At 40.5% G+C, this 24812-nt stretch overlaps 2 protein-coding genes across 3 annotated transcripts in view; one reads left to right on the plus strand and one right to left on the minus strand.

Annotated features, from left to right (window-relative positions):
• On the plus strand, positions 1–22961 carry abl1 (c-abl oncogene 1, non-receptor tyrosine kinase). Of its 2 annotated transcripts, XM_072453077.1 has the most exons (12): positions 1–490; positions 914–1273; positions 14800–14964; positions 16274–16569; positions 17888–18160; positions 18585–18669; positions 18747–18924; positions 19137–19321; positions 19411–19563; positions 19638–19727; positions 19833–19958; positions 20042–22961. In XM_072453077.1, the coding sequence occupies exons 2-12, from the start codon at positions 1147–1149 to the stop codon at positions 21643–21645; spliced, it is 3282 nt and encodes a 1093-aa protein (XP_072309178.1). In that variant the 5' UTR covers positions 1–490; positions 914–1146; the 3' UTR covers positions 21646–22961. The 2 variants fall into 2 exon arrangements, with proteins under 2 accessions (XP_072309178.1, XP_072309179.1); XM_072453078.1 differs by lacking the exons at positions 1–490; positions 914–1273 and adding an exon at positions 10757–11298.
• Positions 22772–24812, minus strand: part of rab14l (RAB14, member RAS oncogene family, like) — a 9890-nt gene continuing 7849 nt past the window's right edge. The window contains exon 8 of the mRNA XM_072453079.1: positions 22772–24750. Coding sequence (XP_072309180.1) covers positions 24573–24750 — 178 coding nt within the window. The 3' untranslated portion in view covers positions 22772–24572. The remainder of the gene's footprint in view (positions 24751–24812) is intronic.

Raw genomic sequence — 24812 nt, forward strand, 5'->3', positions numbered from 1 at the left:
GCGTATGGAAGTATGGCGGCCTCAGCGAATATCTAGTGAGTTTTGGGGCTAAGTTTATGATTGAGAGTTCCACGCCAGAGAAATGATTACACACGAAATGTCATGCGCTGGCAAAGAACCGCGAGGCGACCGTGTCCGGAGTAAAGAGAGGAGTGGCGAAGTCACGGGGGTTTTGTTAGCGGACTTTCTTAAATGTCTCTGCGCCTTCTTGATTGAAGTGTCTGTCCTCGGGTACCACCAGGGAGGAAACTCCGCAACAGTTGACGCGGAAGTTTGAAGAAGCTTTTCTTTTTCAAGAGTTCGTACCGTCCGTGCAACAAGTGAAGGGGAATCGTGCTTGAAGTGTCCACTGCACTTGATGGAGTGAATCCACGACTCTGATTGTGACGAGTAAACCGACAGTTGTCTGCTCAGTGAAGGGTTAGCTCCATGGCTACTTTAAGCATTAGCTTGAGGTCGGCTGCTAACCAACTATGTCCACGATTTAAAGGTAAAACACGCTTCTTACTGGCACTGATGTTTTAACCAACTACGAGAGATGTTACTACGTCCGTGCACATGCTGCTTATTACTTTCACATGTCAAAATAGTAGTTTAAAGTTGTTAAAAAAAAAGTTGGGACGATCAAATAGCAATGCGCTAAAGATGACTTGACTGTGGCTTTGCTCTTAAACGCAGCATCCACCACAGTTCTGTGGTCTCACTTTAGTCGTGACTTTTGGTTTTTGAACTGTACACATGACATAATGTAAACATTACTACAAAATAAAGTTGTATACAAGGCATATAGTCTATAAGTATTTGTATGTTACATAGATTAAGACACAGCCCAATGAATACAGTGATTTAATATATACACATTCATGATGCAAGTCTGATTTATTATTTTTGTTTTCTGTTTTTCTTCCCATAGATGTAACTGAAGATCCATTTTGTGACCTTTGATAACACATCATTCAAGATATTTCAATGAATGAATAACTTTATTACAAAATTATAATTGAGTCCAACGGATCTGCCACGCTGTGTTGAAGACGGGCTGGACCTTTTTCTTCTGTTTTTCTCTGCCAAAACACCCACTTTTTGGGCATTAAACAGCGCTGTCCAGCTTGGAGAGTCCCGGCTGCGGCCTGGCATTCTGCCCTTATGGGGCAGCAGCCGGGAAAATTTGCAGGGGACCAGAGGAGACCCAGTCTGCCAGCTTTCATCAAAGGTGGAAAGAAGGAGTCATCACGTCATGGGAACCAGCCCTGTAATGTTTTTGCAGTACATGGTAAGACTTAGAACATGTATCAAGTGTACTCTCTAGCTTACAACACTACAGTGAAAAATTAGATTTCAAATTGTATATAAAAGTTATTTTTGAAAAAAAGACGAAGATGCACATACATTGTTTGTATTTTGTAGTATAACAAATGCTCTACAAGTTGTACATCTTTAGTTTGGTACAGTGTGTTTTAATATGAGGTGAAATGACCATACCTATTACCAAGCTTTTTGTTTTTATTGCACAAATGAGCTATGCTGCTCCCTGTACTCCAGAACTAAACTCATGCATGCACAAAAGTGGTATAGTAATTCCTCTTCTCTGGTTCAATGTTGGCCTGCAAAAGGCAAATGTAAGTATCACATGCCAAAGCAGTTGTGATGTGACCTTTGTGATCATTTGATTAGAAGTAGAAAAAGACCAACCCAAATTTCGGTAGTTTAGGTTAATTGTTTTGTTGAGGGCAAATTGTCGTTGAGGTCTTCTTTTGGAAGGGCGTGGATGTATATTACCCAACCAAAATATTAACAACGTATATATATATATTCCCACATTGTTATTACAAGTACATTCAGCACAATTTCTGCTTTATGGTTGAATATTTGTGTTTAAAATACACTACAGTATTTTTATATAATTGAGGGTTCAATGTAAATACTTTTCTTGCAACTATTCAAGACCTAGTTGATTGCAATTATCATTTCTGAAAAGTTTCCCAAATTTGATGTGATGACCATAAATGTTAGATCTGCTGAATCCATATGTGAATCAGATGTCCGCGCCCTTCCTCAGTACTCTCTTTTGTTATTTCCCCTCCCTTTTTCATGTTTGTCTGTGAGGCATCTAGTCTTTAGTCCTCCTTCCAGATCCAACCCCACGAGCTCCACCACGATGCCCTTCACGTGACTCCATCCACAGTTCCCTAAACGCCAGTCATTCTGCTAAAAGAGCGCCAAAGTCAACAATTACCTGAGTGCAACGTTACAAAAGTTGTAAACTTCAACTATTATAGACCTAATGCCTAATATTAACCGGACATGGGGCCTACGGCAACACACACAGACAAATTACATCTGATATGCAAAACATGTTTTAAACTACAAATTACCCAACACTAGCAGACCAGAGCTGAGACCACATAAAGCTTGTGGATTTTAGACTTGCGATTTATTTACTCATTAAATCTACAATCTTTGACATGCTACAGATTGAAATCGGTGAACCATCACAAATGGGAATTTCAGACCGATACCGATATTATTGTAAAAGCTTTGGCCAATTGGGCTGATATTTTCAAACCATTCAAAGTAAATATTGCAATAAACAAATTCAATTATATTTACGTTCTTTCTCAATTATGGATCAAATCTATTTTTAAATTATTATTTTAAAGTTATTGTTGGAACACACATGATTGTTCTTTATTAGAGTAAAATTTCACACTATTCCATTCTGTGAATGTCCTGTTTTATGTAGATTATTATCTACTACTGTATTATTATTATTATTATTATTATTATTATTATTATTATTATTATTATTATTATTATTTCAGACTAAACTTTTCTAGAGCTTTTAAAAGTCTTTAACTATCATATTTTAGGGTCTTTTGCCTCAGAATAAGGACTGGATTAAAGTTTACAGTCTATTCTGTTAGTAAAAAGCAGCAGAAAGCCTCTATCCACGAAGCTGTTTTCTTTCTTGTTTTCTTCCTGTTTCTGAATGGATGGCAGAGTTGACTTTCATTACCGGAGCTTCATATCGGTGGACTGATATTGGTGCTTTTTGGCTGATACCAATATTACTCAATGACGTGAATATCGCCCGGTATCAATACTGTGCTGATATAGCTGTGCATTCCTGAAAATGGCCTTTTCAAATGAGCTTCATTGCCTTTTATAACTTGTTATAGATGGCGGACTAATTCTTTCTACAGAGTAAACTGATGGGCGATGTTTTGAGATGAATGAACCATGCGTTTCTCTGATTGGTTTACCCACCTGTCAATCTCGACCCTTGGACCTTGGAGAGATACAAGTTGATGCAGAATAGGAAAAGTGTGTAGTCTTGGCTGGTCAGACTAGGACAGGACAATGAAGTATAGAAAAACTGCAGAAAAGTGCAGAAAATGGGTCTGCTCATCAGAGGAAGCTATAACCAGAAACAGAGTGCAGCCATTGTGCTGAAGAAGTGCAGTAACTATCAACAACACAACTGAAGTTATGTTTTTGCTATGCTTTTTAAGCTCCAGATACTAACACAGAGTTGGCCTGCACCATACTGTTTTAAACAGGCAGGTCTAGCTAGACCTTTGCATGCAGCTGCCTGGAAGAGCGACTGACTGAGGGCAAGCTCAGACCTGTCTCCACTGTGGCATCCTCTGCTGTGTTGTGGAGCTATGACTGGCTTGAAAGCATGGCATGCCACACACTGTTAACTTTGTATATGTAAAGTGTAATATAGATTATCTTACTGTTGCTCCCAACAAGTCTAAAAACTGTTAATGCAAAGAAAATGCATGTAACTAACAAGTCATAAAAGTCTTAAGAATCTGATTTGAGTGATTCATAAACTGCCAGAGCTGCACTATGTAATGGGAATGCATGATTATTACTGCGACTGTGAAATCTCATTTAACACTGTATTATTTCCCAAGTTTGAACAGTGTTATTAAATTGAACTGTTTGAATGACAAAACAAATTTTAAAAAACAGCAGGATAAAATACTTTTGTGTGTTTTTCAACTAGAGAATTAAAACCACTTACAGTAATTTTGCTTAAAAAATAGTCACAATTATCTTTTTTTCTTCTTCTTACGACTCATATTGTGACCTAAATAATTGCGATTAACCGAATAATCGTGACATCCCTATGTAACTTCAGTCAAGCAGGCGGCGTTAAAAGTTAATAGTGGCAACATGTTTTTCAAGATATGTCAGAGCAATTAAAATTACTCTAATTAAATAAATGCAAGATTATCATAATTTTTTTCTACAGCTTGTTGTGGTTAGAGGCGTGATGTGTCATACCTTTATATCTTGTTAAATGCAAGATGGAGCAGTTTAATGCAATTCTGTGGAAAAATCCTGGCAAAGCAATGACGTCTCCACGGAGACCCACCTTCAGAAAAGTTTGTTCCAGGACCTTTAAGGAAAACTGGGACAAATTGCTCAAATGTTAGCCTTGAATATGTTTGTGTTTGTCAAGATATAGAAATGGAATGAAAATGGCAAAATGCTTCCACAGACAAGATCCTATTTATTTTAACCTTTAGTCAAATAACATCTGGGGGTCCAACATGAGTTTGGGCAGCTCATTCGTTCTCCATCAAGACTCAAGTTGTCTGCAACTACATCCAAGTGACTGTTTGCACAATAGACAGAACAGTGCCAACCTGTGGTCAAACGCGGGGTTGATGAACACATTTTGTATGACACACTTTGTATGCATCTTTCAATAGACAATGTTGGGAGCTTCCCATGGTTTGTTGCTTATTTATACATTTGTTTGTTGATTATTTGATAATTTATCCTCAACTATGGTTGGGATGAAACTGCAGCTACCTACAATAATAATAAAATAATAATAACTTTTATTTATATAGCGCTTTTCAGTGACCCAAAGACGCTGAACATATATAAAAAAAGGGGGGGGGTATTTACAGACAGGGGGGGACAACACGTACAATACACATTAATATACAGATAAAATGAACAAGACAGAAGAAGTAGAGAGAAAAAGATGGGGATGTGACAATTAACAGTTTAAAGTCAGTTTAAAGTAAAGTTTGAGATTTAGCAATAATTTCTAATTGTCAAAGATATACTTTGGTCATTTTATCGAGAAGTCCAAAAATGTGATTTATTATGTTTGAGTAAAAACATAGTTTAGGGTACAGACCTATGCTTTGAAGTGTAATTTTGTGATGCAATGGTTATCTCCTTTGTGATTTACTACAAGCCAAAAGAAAGAATACTATCTCTATCTTGCTATTCTGAAGTGTGTTTTATTTTCTTGAGCATATGTGCTGCCTCCTCTGCCTCCTCTGCGACACTCGCTGACTGCTGCAGCAGCCGCTTACATCTTGCAGGTTGGATGTTGATTTGTTCTGTAGTTGTTTCTTTTTGTCAGTAAATGCATGTAAAGTCGAGGCTTTTGCCGAAATGGAATTGAATATTTTTTGTGTTAAATTCCGCTGAATAAAATAAACTAACTGTCTCATTCATAAAATTAATTAATTGATCTTATTAATGTTTTATTGTAAGAAAAAAATAAGTGGAATTAAAGAATATAATGAATTGTGGATCTTTTTCCCATATTGCCCAGCCCTTGTTGGAACATTGGAAATCTATAGTCCAGACACCAAATCTCCCATGATCCTCAGGGGTCATGAAGATGGCTGGAGGAGGGGGTCCTCACTGCCTTGACACTAGTGTTTGTGTGCATTTATGCAGAGGCTCCAGTGACGGGCAGCTGTCACTCACCCTGGTCATCCTCCACCATGGATCTATTATATTATCTCCGCGGTCATGCTCAGTCTTTCTGTTATTTTTACATAACATTGGTCTAACACTTCTTCAATTTTTGTATAACATTCAATGGTGTTGTTGAAGTAACTGTTGGCCATTATATCAATTCATCCGTATAGATGGCTAATATGTGTACTTTAGTGTGTATAGTTGGTACCTGTAATGCTCCAGCATATGTGGACTGGTACTTTGTGTTGTTGCTTTTTATATCGAACACTTCAAGTAAACCTGCTCTGATTTAAACCATTCAAATTAAAAGTTTATTGCTCGGGCAACTTGTCTTGGATCAGAATATCATGTAATTTGTTTATTTTGTGTGTTTTATTTATTTATTTATTTAAGGGAAAAGGGAAACGATGCATATTAATGAACATTTAAACTAATGTAAATATGCAGATGATAGCTTTCCAGGTACTTTCTTTAGGACAGTTTTAGTCTTGTTGGATATATTTTAGGCTTAATCTCTGATAGCATTATTGCCTAGAATACACAAGAACTGGCTTAAACAATAGGGCTGTGCCATTTGACTCACGTCTTGAATTTTGTCTTTGTTTCTTTCTCTTTCTATCTGGAGGACAAACCTAAACACACACCAGTTGTTGCCCTGCTATGTTTCTATAGTTCTTATTTTAATGACAAGTTTGAAGATCTAGAAGTCAAGAATGTGGTCTGAGGGCTCTCTCCGACTGTCGAGCTCCTTCGCCAACACAGAAAAACACTTCCCCAGAATGTGCAGCAACCTCAGACAGACACAGCTGTTGTTTTGTCAGCAGACAGACTGCCTCCGTACTCATGTACAACTTTGTCGCTGCTCATTTAGTGGGCCTCTATCATTTATACATGACATGGCATGATAAATGAACCCTGATCACGATTGTTGAAGTTGAAGTCACTGTCTTAAACTAGTGACTATTGTCTTTGACAGTAAGTTTGGCAGCAGATACGTGAAACGTTGCATCCTCATTGATCCTCCTCCATATATTTCCAATCCAAACCATTTCCAGTAATTTCAGTGACCTCTGTATATGGGAGTCGCACACTGTGTTGATATACGGTTGTCCCTTGACGTAGTGTTGACTTCCAGCTCTATAAGAGGGGGGCTGCAGTGTGTGCTGCATCTGGTTCCACTTAGACACAAAGAAAGACTTGAGCTGAGGCCTTATAGTCTTTTTACTTTTATATTAGTCGGTTTCTCTTTTGGCAAGAGTTTGTCTTTAGGCCTTTCTCTGGGAAAGCACATCCTAAAGACATTTAAGTTTATGTGAATACCATGAGGCTCTCTGCCTGGACACATTATGTTGTGTTTTGTCATGATGAAAATAAATGAAACACACATACCAGAATTATAGGAAGAACCTAGTTTGTATGTTTTACTTTCTCTTTCAGGCTTTTGCTACACCCACATGCTCAAAACTAAAATGCTCGTAAAAATAGTACATTATTTAAAATATTGTGCTTTAGCATGAGTTTCAGGCGTAAGGATTCCTTCCTGATTTTGAAGGATTTAGAAAGGCACCATTCCTACGTTGTAATAGCAAAAGCTGTTGAATGGGGAAAGGTAGTACAGGTAGTTATTTTATTTTGCACTAGAAAAGCATTCCCATCTCCCAGTCTTACCATGTACTGCAAAAACATTACAGGGCTGGTTCCCACTTACGAGTCTTACAGCTTATCTATGACACATGATGGATGGCTGTGTGAATTTGACCTGCATGCCTGTTTTCCTATTTTATTCTCCAAACGTGTATTAATACAATTACTCTACCATTTTGCCCAGATTTTTAGATTAGTGGTCTCAGTCAGTAGAGGCATTGTGTTGTTTTTCTCAGGCACCTGGTTTGCGTTGCCGAGTCACGGTCTGTGACATTTTACAATTTTTCAAATGCCCCCCAAAAATGTATGGCATGCTAGATTTGTGGATTATCTTGTATCTTTAAGTGTTACATTTTCACTCACTGATGTCATCGGGTTATTGTTCAAAATGGCCCTGTAACTTTGTTTTGCCGACTTAAGATGTGGATCTGTTGTTGATTTTTCATATGTTCACAAGGCTTGTAAAATAATGACTAGGAGTGAAAAGTTTGTGATTTTTATGCAAGCAAATGTCTTTTGTGTTGCCCGTTTTACCGAATTACACTTTAAGCCTATAATATTCTGTCAATTTTGGTTTGTCAGAATGTCTGTCTTCATGGGAAAATGGGTCCTAGTTCTGTTCAAAAGTGTCGGGGTTTATATGCAGACCACTCTGCCCGGTCTGCTGTGAACCCAGTTGTGTGGCTGAGCAGAAAGAGAGCTGAACAGATCACCTCTAATCACATCAGACTGAGAGCATCTGTAAAATGCGCACACAAAATGCAATTCCATCATGAAAAAATACGGGAAAGTAGGTCCTTCAAATACTCAAGGGAATGTTTCTGAAGGTTATCATTACGCATTTATTGTTCCTCCGTTATCTATGGTCCTATTGAAAGTTGAAATCTCATTTCCGGGGGTCCTGGCCCCAGCCATAATTGCATTTTTGTATCACTCTTATTGTTGTGTTTAAGTGTGACCATTTTACCATCTGTGCGGGGTCTACGATGACAAATCTCTGGCTGAATGTTGATTCATGTTCATGTTAAATAAACCAAATTAATAAATAAAGTGGCAGGGAAAACCTACGCTGACACGGCGGGAACATGGTGACCCCACACATAAATAACCCGGACCTTGTTGCTGTGAGGCTGAAGCCATAGCTGCTCTGCCATCATGCCAACTCTAAGCTTGCCTAGGAAAGATTCTGCCTTTTTTACTCCAACCACTTAAAATAAACCTGCTCTGATTGAAACCATTAAGATTAAATGTTTAGATTTGTAGACATGAGTAGGGAGTTGAGTCACCACTGCATGTTTTGTATATTTCCCAAGTGGAGTTCAAACAATAGATATACAACTTGTTCTCTGCTTAAAAATGAGGGGGAAAAAACGACTAGCAAAGCAAACGGCGCCACGATGCGTGCCGTGGGGGGACATACGTCAGCTAACTGCAAACATACTCTGCAGGATTATAAAACGCCAATGATTCCCCCATGAGCTCACTCTCAAACAATGTGCTTCATGTTGCTCCATCTGCAACCTTTTTCTCTATGCATTTTTATGAGCGCTCTTCTCTTCCCCCGTCCTGACTCTGGTGAGTTAATGAGTCTCAGCGTCTTCATAATTGCTGTTGAGAGTGGTGCAACAGAAGAACACAAATGTTAGCGACGGCATCCCTGCTGTCGTGATGCTGCTGGTCGGCTCAGTGCACTTCCAAAAAACGGAATTTTAAACAACGCATGTGTTTTAGCGTGAAACGGGGGTGACGAACGTTCCGCAAATTGTCGCTGCTGCCTTAACCACTCGGCCATTGTTTAGTGACAGTCATGATGAAATTATGCTTTTACAGTGAATTCTCACCAAGTTTGACTGTACATTGAACTTACGAAATCAAAATGTGCTGCCCATAAACATAAAAGTAACTATAAAAATCAAAACTGACTGCAAAAAGATTAGATCACAAAAGGAAGATAAAGGAATGCTCAGTTCATGATTGTTTGAGGAAGTATAAGTTTAGTCCTCTCCCTCTGAGCCTCACGAAAACACTGAGTTCCCAATTTACCAGATTTGTGACTTCATAGGTAGCACTCCGAGATTCTATGCTGGTTTAGGTCCATAAATCATCGCCAGCCTCGTTCTGAGCACTTTTGCCATGAAATCGCGTTCATTACAAATGCGTTACTGCATTAGGACCCATAGCAATTCCCTCCGTTGCCAGTAGATGGAGTGCAAACATAATTCCTGATGAGGAAACACCTCACAGATATAAAATGAGTAGACGTATATGCGGTTTCAATGAAATCTATGAGAAGCACTGACTCTGCTTTTTCTCGTGTTAAAAATTTGACCATAAAGAACAAAACATTTTAATTTGACTGAAATTCAGTCAGCGACGGCCCCTCCTGCTCTTTTGAGAGAGCATCATCAGTCTGCTTCCGGCCACACTTTAATCACCCTCCTATATCTCGAGTCCAACACACACCACATGATGCACTCACTTCAATCCACAACCTGTCATTTCTACCTACAAATTGTAGTTTGTGGCTTCAGGCCTGACTCTGGTGACCTCAATGAACGATGCAGCGTCGCTCGATGTAACTGGTGGGTTTTATAGCAGAATAAGGTTAGCAATCTATAACTGACAAGCTGTATGTTGACAATATTACATTATTAAAAATTCATATATATATATATACATCTTATTTTTGTGTCTATCCTTTGAAAATTACAGATTATGTGCATCATTTGTTTTGTCCTTCCAAATACATTATCTTGAAATTATAAGTTCAATGTTACATCCAGACATTTCTTTCCAAACACTTTTACCGTACTCTTTCTTGGGCCACGACTTTAATATTAGTAATATTATTTTGAAGTACCCACTTACTTACACACTTAAACCATGTAAAATTTAAATTTGTCCTTGATTTCTGCATCTATATTTGACAATGTTCATTATTTTGTGAGCCCTTAACTTGTATGCTCCTTAACTTTAATTGAACCACAGAATAGAATTGTACTTGTTTTCAAGCTAATTAATTTCATATTTTGCTGTTTGTGAGCTATTGTGTCCAAGTAACCCCTTGTGGATCAATAACGTTTTTAAGTCTTTAGACGTTGAACATTCACGCACTGATTGTTCACAAGCGGAGAGCACTGCACGAAGAAGCTTGAAGAGCCTAATAGTCTTGAAGTAGCTCATGAGTTGATTTAGATAAATAAGTTATAATCTCTGCTGAAACAACTCTAACCCAGTATTTTTGAAGGACGTCATGTTGGCCTCACGTCTGGGCGCTGGTGTAGTTTGTTTGCATTCTTTTGGCCCTGGTTGTGCGAGCTGTTGAAGGTGGGAGGGCCAAGCTGATGTCACTGAGTGCAGCAAGCCGATCCTGAAAGAGGCCCTTTGTTGGCAGCACGAGTCAGCCCTAGTTCCTCCGCTAAACTCTTCCCGGCGCATGAGAGAGGAATGGCCCTGTTCGAACCACCCAGATGCCCGCTCAACTGACACCTTTGCAACACTGCGGACTTCTGGAAGCCAATACGAAGCTCATGGGTCGGTCTGTATTGTAAAGAAGGATTTTATCGAAGACAAAAGGCATGGAAAACATGGAGACGCTTGGAAGAAAAAGTTGGTAGACTCTTCCCGGACTGTGGCGCCTGTTTTTTTGTTTCAGAGTCATGTTGAAAGAAGGATCGGCAGCAACTGGATAAAGACGAGAACATTTTTCAGCCGAATTTATTTTCAGTTGAACATATATTAGTAAGGACATTTTTTCCCTTTTCGTTTTTATTTTCTGTATATCTGATTTGGAAAAAATTAACGCGGAAAGATCAAGTAGGCAAATGAAAATGTTGGAGATATGTCTGAAATTGGTGGGGTGTAAATCTAAGAAAGGCCTCTCGTCTTCCTCCAGCTGTTATTTGGAAGGTAAAGTATTTCAACTTTTATGTCACAAACTGTCCATGTACTCCTTGTAAACAAAATACACATATATATACAGTGAAAATGGTTATGATTGATGCTTGGAAGTGTTAACTTTCAGGTTGTCTGAAGTCTAAACAATGACTTGTGTGCTGTGGAAAGTTGAAAATGGATAGGGGGAGGGTGAGGGGCCAGACACACTGGCTAGCAGCAGAGGAAAGAACTGGAAAGAGAGACAGAGGAGAATACAAGGGAATATGAATCCAGGCGCTGTCCCACTTAACTCTTGTCTATAAGGAAAGAGTTTACAATGTTGGCCGCTTTAAGCTCAAATGTGTGGGTTTTGAAAAAGACTATTAGTGGATGCTAATTTCCCTTTGTTTATATGATAACGTAGATTCTTTATGTAGTTATCTTGCACAAGCAAATGATTTATAGTCTCAATAGTTCTGGTACGCGCTGCACTGAAGTAATGACAGTGATGTAGAGCCTCTAATTTTCAGACCATATGTTGAAGGGGAAGAAGATCACATGTTGAAATGTTCCACCCCAAATCAAGCCTTTTTAAGTCTGACTTCATTAGTTTGAGGGCAGTTCTGTTTGTTGAGGTTAATGCGTAATTTTGTTTTATTTCACATACTTACGTACTTTTTAGATTTTTGGGGGAAATTATTTTTTACTGCATAGCTTGAGAAAGGCCACCCACTGAGTTGATAACAACATAAAGGATTCCTTTGTACATTACATTTTTACATAAGTATGGTACAGGTGGGAAATGTCTTGAAAAACAAAAGACGTTGTTCAAGACGTGTACAGGCACATTATTCTCAATATCTTCTCAATATCTTCAACTGGACACTCAAAATTGAATTGGTCTGTATCGCCACTTCTAATCCTGTATTCATTATTTATAAATGTTATCCAGTGATTGCAGTGCATCATTGTGTAGTTTCGCTGTCATGAAGTCTTGTCCACTCCAGTTAGTTTTTAATCATATTGAGGGTTGTTGAGTAACAGATCCAGGACATGACGTCGTTTCTCCCGCTGCAAAGCCCAGGGGGAATGGCTAAAGTTGAAGCGATAACGGGTCTTTTTTCCCCCCTAATGCTGTTTACCTCTGCAGTTTTTGGCTTTCCCCGTGACTCCACTTTATTTTTCTTTCAGGACGTGTTGTGTGTGTGTGTCTGTGTGTCTGTGTGTCTGTGTGTGTCAGTGTGCTGTCACCTCCTCACAAAGCACTGTGGTATTTCAGCCCTGTAAAGTGGACACGTGTGGCATGGCCTGAGTGCCTACGGGATGCTTCAGACTCGAGGAAAACGCAGTCTTGCTTCGACTCACAGCTGCAGCTTAAATTAGAGCCGTGACAAGAGGGTCCACGAGAACAAGGAAAAAGACGGGAATACATGGTGTTCATATCTTTTGTATTTATTGCACTTTTTTATATCATAATATATTTCTTTGGTACCATTTTCAGTAAAACATTGGGTTCATAGCACCCACTCTTCTGCTGTTTCATGTAACCTAATCTTTATTGGTTGCAGATTTCTGTCAAATTTAAAAATGTTGCCTTTTGATCTATCGAGATCTTGGAAAACGAGATCTTGTCCCATTCACGAAACCGTTTGTTTATCTTTTGATGCCAATTCATTAGTTAACGCTTATTTTTACTACATTTCAAGGTAAACCAACAGTGTTTCAAGTCTTTGGAAATGGGAATTGAACAATATGGCGGAATACTGCGAAGGTGGCTGTTTGTGATAGGATTGGAATCATAAAAAACCTCTCAAATTACAATACCATGGGTTCCCTGTAGAAACCTGATGAAAAACGGTGCACGACTTGAAGAATAATAAACATGAGGAAGTAGCTTTTCAGTTTAAGCAGCTACAGTCTTAAGATGTGACACAGGCCTTTAATCTGACAGTGTTTAAATTTAGGCTCAAAACAGTTGTTTAACTAAGTTTGACGAGGATGAAACGATTTAATCTTAAAAAAGAAGAATGTTTTCGGATTGGCTGATTATTGCATTGTTAGGATTATGTCACAATGAAAGATCTAGATTTAAAGTTTGATGTTCTGACCAAATGTCCGTAGCAGTCTGGGATTATATGATCATAAATTTACAAGAAGGTTTAATTAAAGGTGTTGAATTGAAAAAAAATATTTTTTCTATTTTACTGTACGATAGGGACACGCGCTGGAATAGTTTTTTAATTCAACTGTTTTTGACTTTTTTCGGCTGGATTTGAGCGTTTTTCGTTGCGTTCGTTGTGTTGTTGTGACGTGAGCTAGCTCCGAGCGAGCCCACCAGCCCCCCCCCCCCCCCCCCCCCCCGCGCCCTCCGGCCGCGCTAAAGTACGGCGTGTCGTCGGTACACGTTTATATACACGTTTATATGAAAGAGGAACTTCACGAACGATCGGGACACGCACTGGAATCGCTTTAAATTAACTTGTTTTGACTTTATTCGGCTGGATTGAGTGTTTTCGTCGTGTCGTTGCGATGTGCCTTGGCTCTGAGTCCCCCGGCTCCGGCCCCGCCCCCCGGCTCCGGCCCCGCCCCCCGGCTCCGGCCCCGCCCCCCGGCTCCGGCCCCGCCCCCCGGCCGGCGCCGTACCGCGTTTCCACAAAGGAGGAACTTATGAAACTGCAGAGAACAGTCGTCTTACCCGGAGATCGTCACGTTATCCCGGCGCAATACTGACCTAACCTAATACTGATGTGCAATTCTGTCGTATGTGCAATTACTGTGAAATTCATGTGCAATCTATGTGCTGTCGTGACACATATTCATGTGCAGTTACTGTCGGGATCACATGCAATGGTATTTATTTATTTATTTATTTGTCTATGGGAGTTTTTATTTATTTATAGGAGATCTTCTACTGAAAGTGTTTTTCAGACTTTCTATAAGTGATCTGTTCTTCTGTATCTACCTCTGTATCTACCTGCGTTGCACCAATGAAATTTCCCCATGTGGGACAATAAAGGAATATCTTATCTTATCTTAAAATTGAGGGAATCGTCTGTCATTACAATACATTCAGGTTGAGATGTTTTGAATTTGCTCTTCTTACCTGTACCAATTAAGTGACGGGGAAATTCCTTGCTTTGGTAGATTCTCATGGTTGTTAAGGCTTCTGCAAAAATGAAAACTAAGCGGGGATAATCCAGGAAATGAAAATGTGAGGCAATTGTAGCGCTTTGGTCACATGGTTTGGGTTTGAGCAGTAATCCAACAGCTGATGGCAGCATCTGGGAGCCAGCGATATTGAAGGGGAAATGAAGGAATGTAAATGACACACAGAAAGGCTAGAGTTGACACGTTGCTGATTCATCCAACATGTGGAATAGTCAAATGGGAAAACCATCACACCAGAATTGTGCATTCCAAACAAACGCCTACACATCTCTCATGCTCTCACTTGTCCTGGCTGCATATTGTTTCACTTTTCCTCGATGTTCATTCTTGGTAAATAAATGTATTTCCGATGTGTTTTTTTTGAAGAAGCGCTACAGAAACCAGACTTTGAAGGCCAGGGTCTGACCGAAGCAGCACGCTGGAACTCGAAAGAGAACCTTTTGGCTGGTCCCAGTGAGAATGACCCCAACCTGTTTGTAGCACTCTATGATTTTGTGGCCAGCGGTGACAACACACTCAGCATTACTAAAGGTAAACTACTTCCTATCTTTCCATGTGTGTGTGTGTGTGCGTGTTTGTTTTGCTGACTGCTGCACTTTGAGATATGTTTCAAATGTAAAACGCTTTATTATTATTATTATTATTATTATAGAATTACATTGACTTTTAGTTTGATAAGAATTAAATTGGCTTCAAAAGAAAATTCACACAATGTCCTCTTGTCTTATCACCTTTTCATTAGAGATGCACCGTTCCAGCTTTTTCAGGTCTGATACTGATACTTGGACTTTGAGTATCTGCTGATGCCCAATATCTACCGATATCTGGTAATTTTCATTGAAAGGAATTGAAGATTTAATAAAATTTGCTCCTAAAATACTTAATACCTAAAGGTTTGCTTAATAATAGGCTGATTATATTATTTATAAGCCCCTTTATTGTAACTTTGTAACAGCAAACACTCAGATGGTACAGTGCTCAAAAGAACTAGAATGATGTTTTCAACCCAATACTCCGTGTAATTAAACCAAGTGTCCCCAATCATCCAATCATTATTCTTACTCAAAGTTCAATGTTTGTGCTGTGTGCATGTGACTCTGCGTTAAAAGTGTCCTTAGGTTGTACCCAGGCCAATGATGCTTATGCTATTACTATCTGATGCGTTTTACACTGCAATGGATTATTATGTATACAGCTGGAGTCTGTAGGTTGTGGGCTTTAAAAAGAGGTATGACATGCACATATTTACCGAGTTGAAGGTCTTCTGTCTGCAATGCATGGTTGATTGGGGAATCGGATCAGTATTGGAGGATCTAGAATCAACATCTGATCTATTGTGACCCTGCACAGGTTAGCATCGCTTATAAAAAACATTTAGCTGTCAGATTAAGACCAGACCTTTATTTGTCCCACAATGGTGACATTTTCATGGTTGCAACAGCAAGCAATAATATGCAATGAGTGACTATGTACAATATTGTATTCCTACAACAATCAATAGCAGGCTACGTCGTGTCCACAGTGTATTGCACTGGTGTGTGATACATGACCGCCACTCGTGTATTACTCGTGTTAGTACAGCCTCCCAGCAGCAGAAAGGAAAGACTTGCAGAATCTCTCCTTTACACTGTAAGGGTGAATTCCCCTCCCTCACGTTCACGCACTGAAAGATTTAATGACACTGAAGTGTGAACTCTCAGAAGGAGGAAGTTCAGTTGCCACTGAAGGCAATTTACAGTGAAGTGTTCAATAATTGTGGTAAAATTGCGACCAAGACTTACTTTCTTGAACTGCTTTTTGCCACATTTTCACTCTGTGTTTGCTATGCATCTTTAACCAGGAGAGAAGCTGCGTGTGCTGGGATACAATCACAATGGCGAGTGGTGCGAGGCTCAGACCAAGAATGGCCAGGGCTGGGTGCCATCAAACTACATCACTCCAGTCAACAGTCTGGAGAAGCACAGCTGGTACCACGGTCCAGTCTCACGAAACGCTGCAGAGTATCTGCTCAGCTCCGGCATCAACGGGAGCTTCTTGGTGCGGGAAAGTGAAAGCAGCCCCGGGCAGCGTTCAATTTCGCTGCGATACGAGGGAAGGGTCTACCACTACAGGATCAACACTGCGTCTGACGGCAAGGTACAGGCTTCTTTTGAAACTATCCTGTGCCTTAATTCTTGTCTTAACAGGCTACGAAGAATATTCTTCTGCCCGGTTTGATTGAGAGGTAACCCAGTGTACAACTAATGCCAACTGAAAATGTAACTTGTGGGGAAAACTGGATAACCAAAGCTTTTAAATAGTTTACAAAGATAGTTATTTGCCTTGTATCGCTTCTGCTTTCATAAAATATGCACTGAAATGTTAACAGACATGATATGAATTTACCCTGATTGGTGTTTATATTTGAGCACTTGATGACTGAAGACGTGAGAGTGCCATGAACTGGGGATGGACGATATTGACAAAATTAATATCTCTGTGGTTGTAAATGGACCTCAAATGTGTACAAATATCCCTTTATACCCTTGTCTCTCGCTGAGGTAATTTGTACTAGTTATATCAGACAACATATTATAGCAATTGCAATGTTTTTTCTTTTTTACTGCATCCCCAACCTTTTTAAAAGAGCAGTGAAGTCACATTAAGTTCCCATAAGTCAGGTGGTAAGCTCATACAAAAAAATGTGCCAATGCTGAGGCTTCAAAATGCAAATATTTGCCTTATATATCGGCCAACTGTCTGTCTCTGCTTAAAATGCTCTCCATACCTAAGGCCAGTTGAACTATATGTTACACTTGGGTCTGTGAGGCAAAGGCCTGCTGGTTTTCAGGCATGCCAGCTATGACAAGAGTGCATCTATCTTGCTGCTGTACTTGAAGTAATGGGCAGCAGCAGCAGCAGCAGCAGCAGACATGAGGCTGGCCAGACTCAAACGCCGACACCCAAGCTAAGACATGCATAAGCACCAACAGATGCAGCCAAGTATGCATGCACACACATGAAAAGAGAAGAGAGCACAGATTGAGGGAGTGTGGCATGCAACACACATGCGCACACACACACACACACACACACACTTCCTTGTCTGGTATTGTTTTCCATCCTCCCACTGAGAGTTACAAGTCAGGAGTTTGGTATGAGGTACTGCTGCAATTTAAGATGACCTCAAATCCTGTGTTCTTAGGAATGAATACAGGAAACAGTTGCTTTGTACAGTGTTGTGTTGTATAGTGTTGTCCAAACAAGACCAAACAAACCAAAAAATGTACTTTTCTCTCTTTCAAATTGTCTAATGGATCAATCTACGCATTTTCTTTTTATGCAATTTCTTGTACCCGTGGACAATGCAAAAATCATTCCACTAACTTTTGATTAAAATCGTCCTTCCTGCTGTTTTTATGTTACAAAACTATTGGAGGTGGAGATTTACATTAATTTCCGGGTCTCTTTGCAGCTGTATGTATCATCAGAGAGCCGATTCAACACACTGGCAGAGCTGGTCCACCACCACTCCACAGTCGCAGATGGACTTATAACAACGCTACATTACCCTGCCCCAAAGCGCAACAAGCCCACCATCTACGGCGTCTCTCCCAACTATGACAAATGGGAGATTGAACGCACCGACATCACCATGAAGCACAAACTGGGCGGGGGGCAATACGGGGAGGTGTACGAAGGGGTTTGGAAGAAGTACAATCTCACCGTGGCTGTCAAGACTCTAAAGGTAAACAAACATTATAAGGGCTTTTTCGCACTGTAGGAACCTGGTTCGTTTTAAGTTCTATGCCCCATTTGATGCGCGTTCTCTAGGGACTGGGGGCTACACTTTGGAAATGACCTACCACAGAGCAGGAGATAAGCCCCCAGTCAGACAAGGAACATACATACTTCTTTCTTTTGGGAAATATATCTCAAACTTAGACAATAAATACAAAAAAATAAAATCCGAAAAACCGGAATAAATGTAATGAATGTTTTTTCTTTTCTTTTTTTGAGCTTTTGGGGTTTTATCTGCAGGTTTACAGTGCTCAAGACCCAGGGGGAACTATACACCTAATGAGATTGTATTTCTGAAATGGACAATGCTACCCTCTGGTTCTAAATATGTGAAACTGCACTATGGTAACGCGTAATGTCTTGTAAACCAGGAGGACACAATGGAAGTAGAAGAGTTTCTCAAAGAAGCCGCTGTCATGAAGGAAATCAAACATCCAAATTTGGTGCAACTTCTCGGTTAGTCAAGATTTTTGCAGAAAATGGATCCATCAATTAAATGTTCGGCAGATTCCTTATTTTTGTTTTGCTTTTAGGTGTATGCACAAGAGAGCCGCCATTTTACATAATAACAGAGTTCATGACCCATGGGAATCTATTGGACTATCTTAGAGAATGCAACAGGGAGGAAGTCAACGCTGTGGTGCTGCTTCACATGGCAACACAGATCTCATCAGCAATGGAGTACCTGGAAAAAAAGAACTTCATTCACAGGTGGGTCTTTAGTTGATGCTAAACAGACACTAGAACAATTCAATGTAAGCCCAGCGAGTTCGGTTTGTAAACCGGGCTTGTAGTTGACAGTTTTTGACAACGTAGATGCTAGTTCAGCTATGTTTGCTCTCGACACATATTCATATACGTCTTTATGTACGTACATATATACATGCTGACTTTTCATTTGCCCGCTCCTTTTTTTTTTATAGAGACTTGGCGGCTCGGAACTGTCTTGTTGGTGAAAATCATCTGGTAAAGGTGGCAGATTTTGGTTTGAGCAGGTTGATGACTGGAGATACATACACCGCTCATGCTGGCGCCAAGTTCCCCATCAAGTGGACGGCACCTGAAAGTCTGGCTTATAACAAGTTCTCTATTAAGTCTGATGTGTGGGGTGAGTTTCTTTGAACAGTTTAATACAATTCAAGTGTAAAACTGAGACTAAATACCTTTCTTAAATGTTCACTTCTATAATCTTTGTAGCATTTGGTGTGTTGTTGTGGGAAATTGCAACCTATGGCATGTCTCCTTACCCCGGCATTGACTTGTCTCAAGTCTATGAGCTGCTTGAGAAGGATTACAGAATGGACCGACCAGAAGGCTGCCCTGAAAAAGTCTATGAGCTAATGAGAGACTGTGAGTACCAACATTTGGCCATCAGATGCAACAACACCACCTCAGGTCAATTAATTAACGCTTGTGTCTGTCAGGTTGGAGATGGAATCCATCTGAACGACCAACTTTCGCTGAAGCTCACCAAGCATTCGAAACCATGTTTCAGGAGTCCAGCATCTCTGATGGTTAGCTGCAGTACAGTACAATTTATATTGAATTTATATGAATACAATTAAATCCTTTACTATCGTAAAATAGACGCAAGGCATTCATTGTAAATTGTGTTTCAGAGGTTGAAAAAGAGCTGGAGAAAAAAGGTAAGAAGGTAACATTGGGCTCCATCCAGCAGGCCCCAGAACTGCCCACAAAAACACGAACTCTCCGTAAAAACATGGACAACCGTGATGAAAATCCTGGTGAGTTTGTAATTCTTTGCCCTTGTTAAAAACATTAATGTTACTGTGGCATATTTAATTGAACATTTCTCTCTTGATTTCAGATTTTTTGGAGCAAGAGGCAGTTGTATCCTCACCTATGCTCCCCAGAAAAGAGCGCCCCTTCCTGGACAATAATGTAAATGAGGATGACCGCTTATTGCCAAAGGACAAAGATAAGACCCGAAGCAGTGGCTTTCTTAGCCTCATCAAGAAAAAGAAGAAGAATGCACCAGCTCCGCCTAAAAGAAGCTCATCTTTCAGAGAGGATGTTCACCCAGACCGCAGGGGGCTTACGGTAGATCTACGAGACAGCACTGATAATAACGGTGCTACTCAGGACAATGCACATAACCTTGACTCCTTAAAGTTTCAAGGTCTTACAAACAATGGATTAGTGGGCATCACCAATGGGGCCCCTACCTACCCCGGGCCTGCATTCCCTAGAAAGAAATATGTCCCAACAATCTTGGGGCCGGGGTCCAAAATGGCCACTACACCTCCTAATGAAGAGGAATTGACAAACTCTAAACGTTTTCTGTGGTCGTCAAGCATTCCTGTTGGCACAGACCGCTCTGAATGGAGATCAATGACTCTTCCACGAGACCTTGGTCATCGCAGCCCTCATTCAAACTCTTCTGTGAGGCCTGCTTTACCCCTCAAAAGAGCAAGTGAGCAAAAAGGGGACGCTACCCCTCGCCTAGGGACTCTGACGCCACCACCACGCCTGCCTAAGAAGGCTGAGGAAGCACCTGAAGAGTTTTGTAAAGACACTGAAAAGACGCCCAGTCCAGGGTCCAGTCCTCAGGCTTTAACTCCTAAACTGGTCCGGAGACCAGGGGCTGGAGCGGAGAACTCTAAAACCAGTGCTCTCCATGCTGAGCTGCTTAAGCCGAATGTGTTTCCAGCTTTAGGAGCTGCTGGCGATGAGTGCAGGGCCCGCAGAAACAAGTTTCAAAAACCCAAACCAGCTCCACCTCCACCACCCACCAACCCCAAAAAAGTCTCCCGCAGTCCCACACAAGACATGCCCTCTCCATCAGACATGAAAGGCAAAGGTGTCCCCTCTGTGTCTGAACCCCAACACACATCTGGCAGTGAGCAGCCCCGCTCTCCCATTAGTGATGGCTCCAAGAAGCTAAGCTCCAGCACAAAACCGCAACTATTGAAGACCTCCTCCTCTTCTAATTCTGTGACATCCTCTCTTTCCAGTCAGAGCCTTGGAGGCTTCTCCTCCTCACTTATTTCCCCTGGAGAACAGACTTTAGCCACTGCTTTTATCCCCTTGGTGAACACCTGGCGATCCCTGCGCAAGACTGCACCTCGCTCCTCTGCAGAACGCACTCCTAATTCAGCTGTGACACGAGAGATGGTTCTAGAGGGCACAGAGTTACTGCGTATAGCCATTAGCCGTAACTCAGAGCAGACAGGGAGTCACAGTGCTGTGTTAGAGGCTGGCAAAAACCTGTCCAAATATTGTATCAGCTATGTAGACTCCATTCAGCAGATGAGGAACAAGTTTTCTTTCCGTGAGGCTATCAACAAACTGGAGAGCAGCCTTCGTGAACTGCAGATTTGTCCAACATCATCAGGGGGTGCAAATGCACAGCAGGACTTCAGCAAACTTCTCTCTTCTGTCAAAGAGATCAGTGACATTGTTCAGAGGTAGCGCAACAAACAAAACATTAAAGACTCATGTGTTTGAACAGTGGTCTATGTGGCTGATCATCTGCAATAATTAAGGTGTAGCTTTGCTTCTACAATACGCTCTGAAACTCTCAAGCCTGTGGTAACTGTAGAGGTCATATTGAAAGCCTAAAGCTTCATTGCAGTATTTTATGGCTCAATAAAGGTCCAGGATGGCAATATTTTTTTTGAATCTCCTATTTTTGTTTTGTTTTATACTGATATTTTTTTACTCCAACACTTCAAACAAAACCATATCTGTTAGAAATCACAGGAAATATTCTACTCTGTGCCTATCAAGTCTAAGAAGCTAAATCATCAATTTGCCATTTAACAGTGAACACTGTAAGGTGAATGGATATCTTGGTAATTACCAAAAGTGCCAGAACACTATTTGCAGACATGATCACTAGGCCTTGACACGTGCCTTTAATACCTGCTTTTTGATGTGTTGGTTAACTGGTGTCAAAGGTCAACTGTGTCACATGGGTAAAGGCAGTGTTCCACAATAAATGTGTTATTACCAAAAACATCTTCTGAGTGGAGAGGGACCAGGGTGTCTGTTTATATTTTGAGTTTGTTTTAGCTTTCATTACATGCCAGTCCCTAAAGCAATGAGCAGTGAGTTTTAGAACAATCATCACTGAAATGATATTGCTTAAGCGACTGAACAGCCACTTTACCTGAGCTTTCTTTTAGTCACACTTTAACAGTGACCTTTTCTTCCCAGCATAAAAGCTTCAGAGGAAAACGCTGGACAAAGGTGTTTGATCATCTGTCATAGAAGATCATGTCCAATGAAGAGCTTAAAGTTACAGACCAAAAGTAATCTAAGGAATAATTGTGTGGTACCGGTGCTGTAGTTGTTACTCTACTTAATTCTTAACCTGCAGTGATTCAACATGGTACATTCTGCTTTTGCCCAACTCTTGAATTTTCCTTTTTCAGCCATACCACTCTTTGTATGCTGCCTCACTTATGTAAAGAAATGTCTTTGTAAATATGTTTGGTTGCTCCTCAAGCATCAGTGCAATTTGTTGCAATAAAACAAATGTTACTTGAAAATTACGCCACTTTTCTCATGTGCACGCTACAAAGAAACACATGCGACAGGTTATGTATAATTTATTTTTTCTGTCTAGAATATTTTGTCATTAAAATCAAAAAGTCAACATTTTAAAATCATGTACACGCAAGAACGCATTTAAATGTTAGCACAGCTTCTTAAAAAATTATACATATGTACTTTTGTACTTGTGGACAGACAAAAGCAGGAAGTGGTCATTGACTGCAAAGAGGTGGGAACGAGGAAAAAAGGAAGACCCAACCCACGCACTTCCTACTATAATAAACCAATCCCCTCTCTCCAAAACTTAAGACAGTGATGTAGGAACCTCCCAGGTGGAAGAATAGCAGGAAAAATAAAATGCCCCAAGTGCCCCATTCTCTGCTGCACCCTGACTAGAGAAACATTTGAAAAACCACCAGCCTTCTTCCCTCAAACAGGTTCAGTAGTGTGCAGTGGCCAGGCAGGTTGGGCTATGAGGGAGTCTGTCCTTTTACATACATTAATAGAAACTATATTACACAATTTTCCCAAGCATGAATTACAGGCAACCCACTAGCACATTAACTGTACAGATCTTGGCAAAGTCGGCAAATATTTTTCCTAAACTCCAAGTAGCAAGGTCTTCACCAATAGTTAATAAGCAATATATACAGCAGTGTATTTAGGGAGTCACTTATGATACAGAAAAAATACTAAAGGGGTGAAGCAAAGCATAATTCTATTTTGACAATGTCATTGCTTTTAGAGAGGCTGGACATGCTGCTGGGTGTTTCATACAAGGCAGAGGGAACAACCAGCCAAAAGGGCACCAAATCACCTGTTCAGATAAAAGCAGCGTGAATAGTGCCATAATGTACTGTTAAAATGTACAGTCAAGCTGACATGACTGAGTAAAGATCATGCAGCTAAACACTGAGGGGAAAATGTGAGCTGCCCTTCACAAATTTATATTTAATCATATCTAAAATCACTTTTTAGTTGATTTAGTGAGATAGAAATGAAGTGCAGATAATGAATAAAGTTTACAATAAGAATAAGGCAACAAACAATGAAACAACTGCTGGTAAAGACCAATTTAGTCGATATGACTTTGGGGCGGACTTAGGTTGGACTTATGAGAGGGAAAGTAATGACTTCAAACAATCTTTAAAAGCTGCATTATATTTTTAAAGTAGCCTTTTAACCTCTGAAATTAACACCCACTGTAGTGTGCACAATAACAAAAAATCATCACCAGTGAAGCCGTTTAGTCTTTCTAAATGTTGCCACATCGTGATATCTAAAATGAATTAAAATCCAAAGATATTTGAAAACGTATTAGAACCCAAACTAGGCTCTGTGCAGGTGGTTTCAAGATGCAGCCTGGCATTCAACCAAACAAAAGTGCAGCACATTATTGAAATTCATTTTGTACAAATGTCACCAATGACGGGTATCATAAACGCTGTGTTATATACGGTTTATCGAAATGTCAGTAACCTGTGTAAAGAGCTTCAGTGATGATGTGATGGAAGGAATTATACTGAATGGTGCAATGAAAGCCACGGGGTGAAGGGTCAACATCAAACTCAGTTTGAACTTAAGAAAAGGAGCAAAACACTGACAAGACAGGAGAAAGGCAGGAGGGGAGAGATGTAGTCCACATCCCAGCTCAGTCAGGCCCGAGTCGCTATCTGCCCCTGTACCGACCCTCTGCAGCCGTGTTCCAGTTCCACTGGTGCAGTGAGGAAGAGGAGCGGAGAAGCAGATGAGGAATGGACTGGTGGGATGGATGATGAGAGGGCAGGCGTCACAACAGACAGGACAAAGGGCAAGAAAGGTGACGGGGCTTTGCTTGGTCATTAGCAGCCGCAGCCTTCCCTCTGAGGTTGTGGTTCGCTGGTTAGCCTGCCTCCTTGTGGAGCGGAGGGCTTGTGCTGGACCCCTGATTCAGCCGCGTTCAGGTCCAGGCTTCCGTCTTGAATATTCTGGTAGATTTTCTTTGCAGCTTCAAGGAAAGCGTCCTCAACATTTTCACCTCTGGAAGAAAAAAGCAATAGCACATGTCAAAATAAGGCATAAAATACAAAACTAACATAAGT

This window comes from Eucyclogobius newberryi, unplaced genomic scaffold (assembly GCF_026437365.1).
Source record: "Eucyclogobius newberryi isolate DKJ021-1_F unplaced genomic scaffold, fEucNew1.0.hap1 SCAF_2, whole genome shotgun sequence".
Taxonomy (NCBI): domain Eukaryota; kingdom Metazoa; phylum Chordata; class Actinopteri; order Gobiiformes; family Gobiidae; genus Eucyclogobius; species Eucyclogobius newberryi.

Coding starts and splice junctions, on each gene's coding strand:
- abl1 (XM_072453077.1), top strand. CDS start 1,147: ATGGGGCAGCAGCCGGGAAAATTTGCAGGGGACCAGAGGAGACCCAGT. Junction 14,965..16,273: donor CACACTCAGCATTACTAAAG/GTAAACTACTTC, acceptor ATCTTTAACCAG/GAGAGAAGCTGCGTGTGCTG. Junction 19,564..19,637: donor CTATGAGCTAATGAGAGACT/GTGAGTACCAAC, acceptor TGTGTCTGTCAG/GTTGGAGATGGAATCCATCT.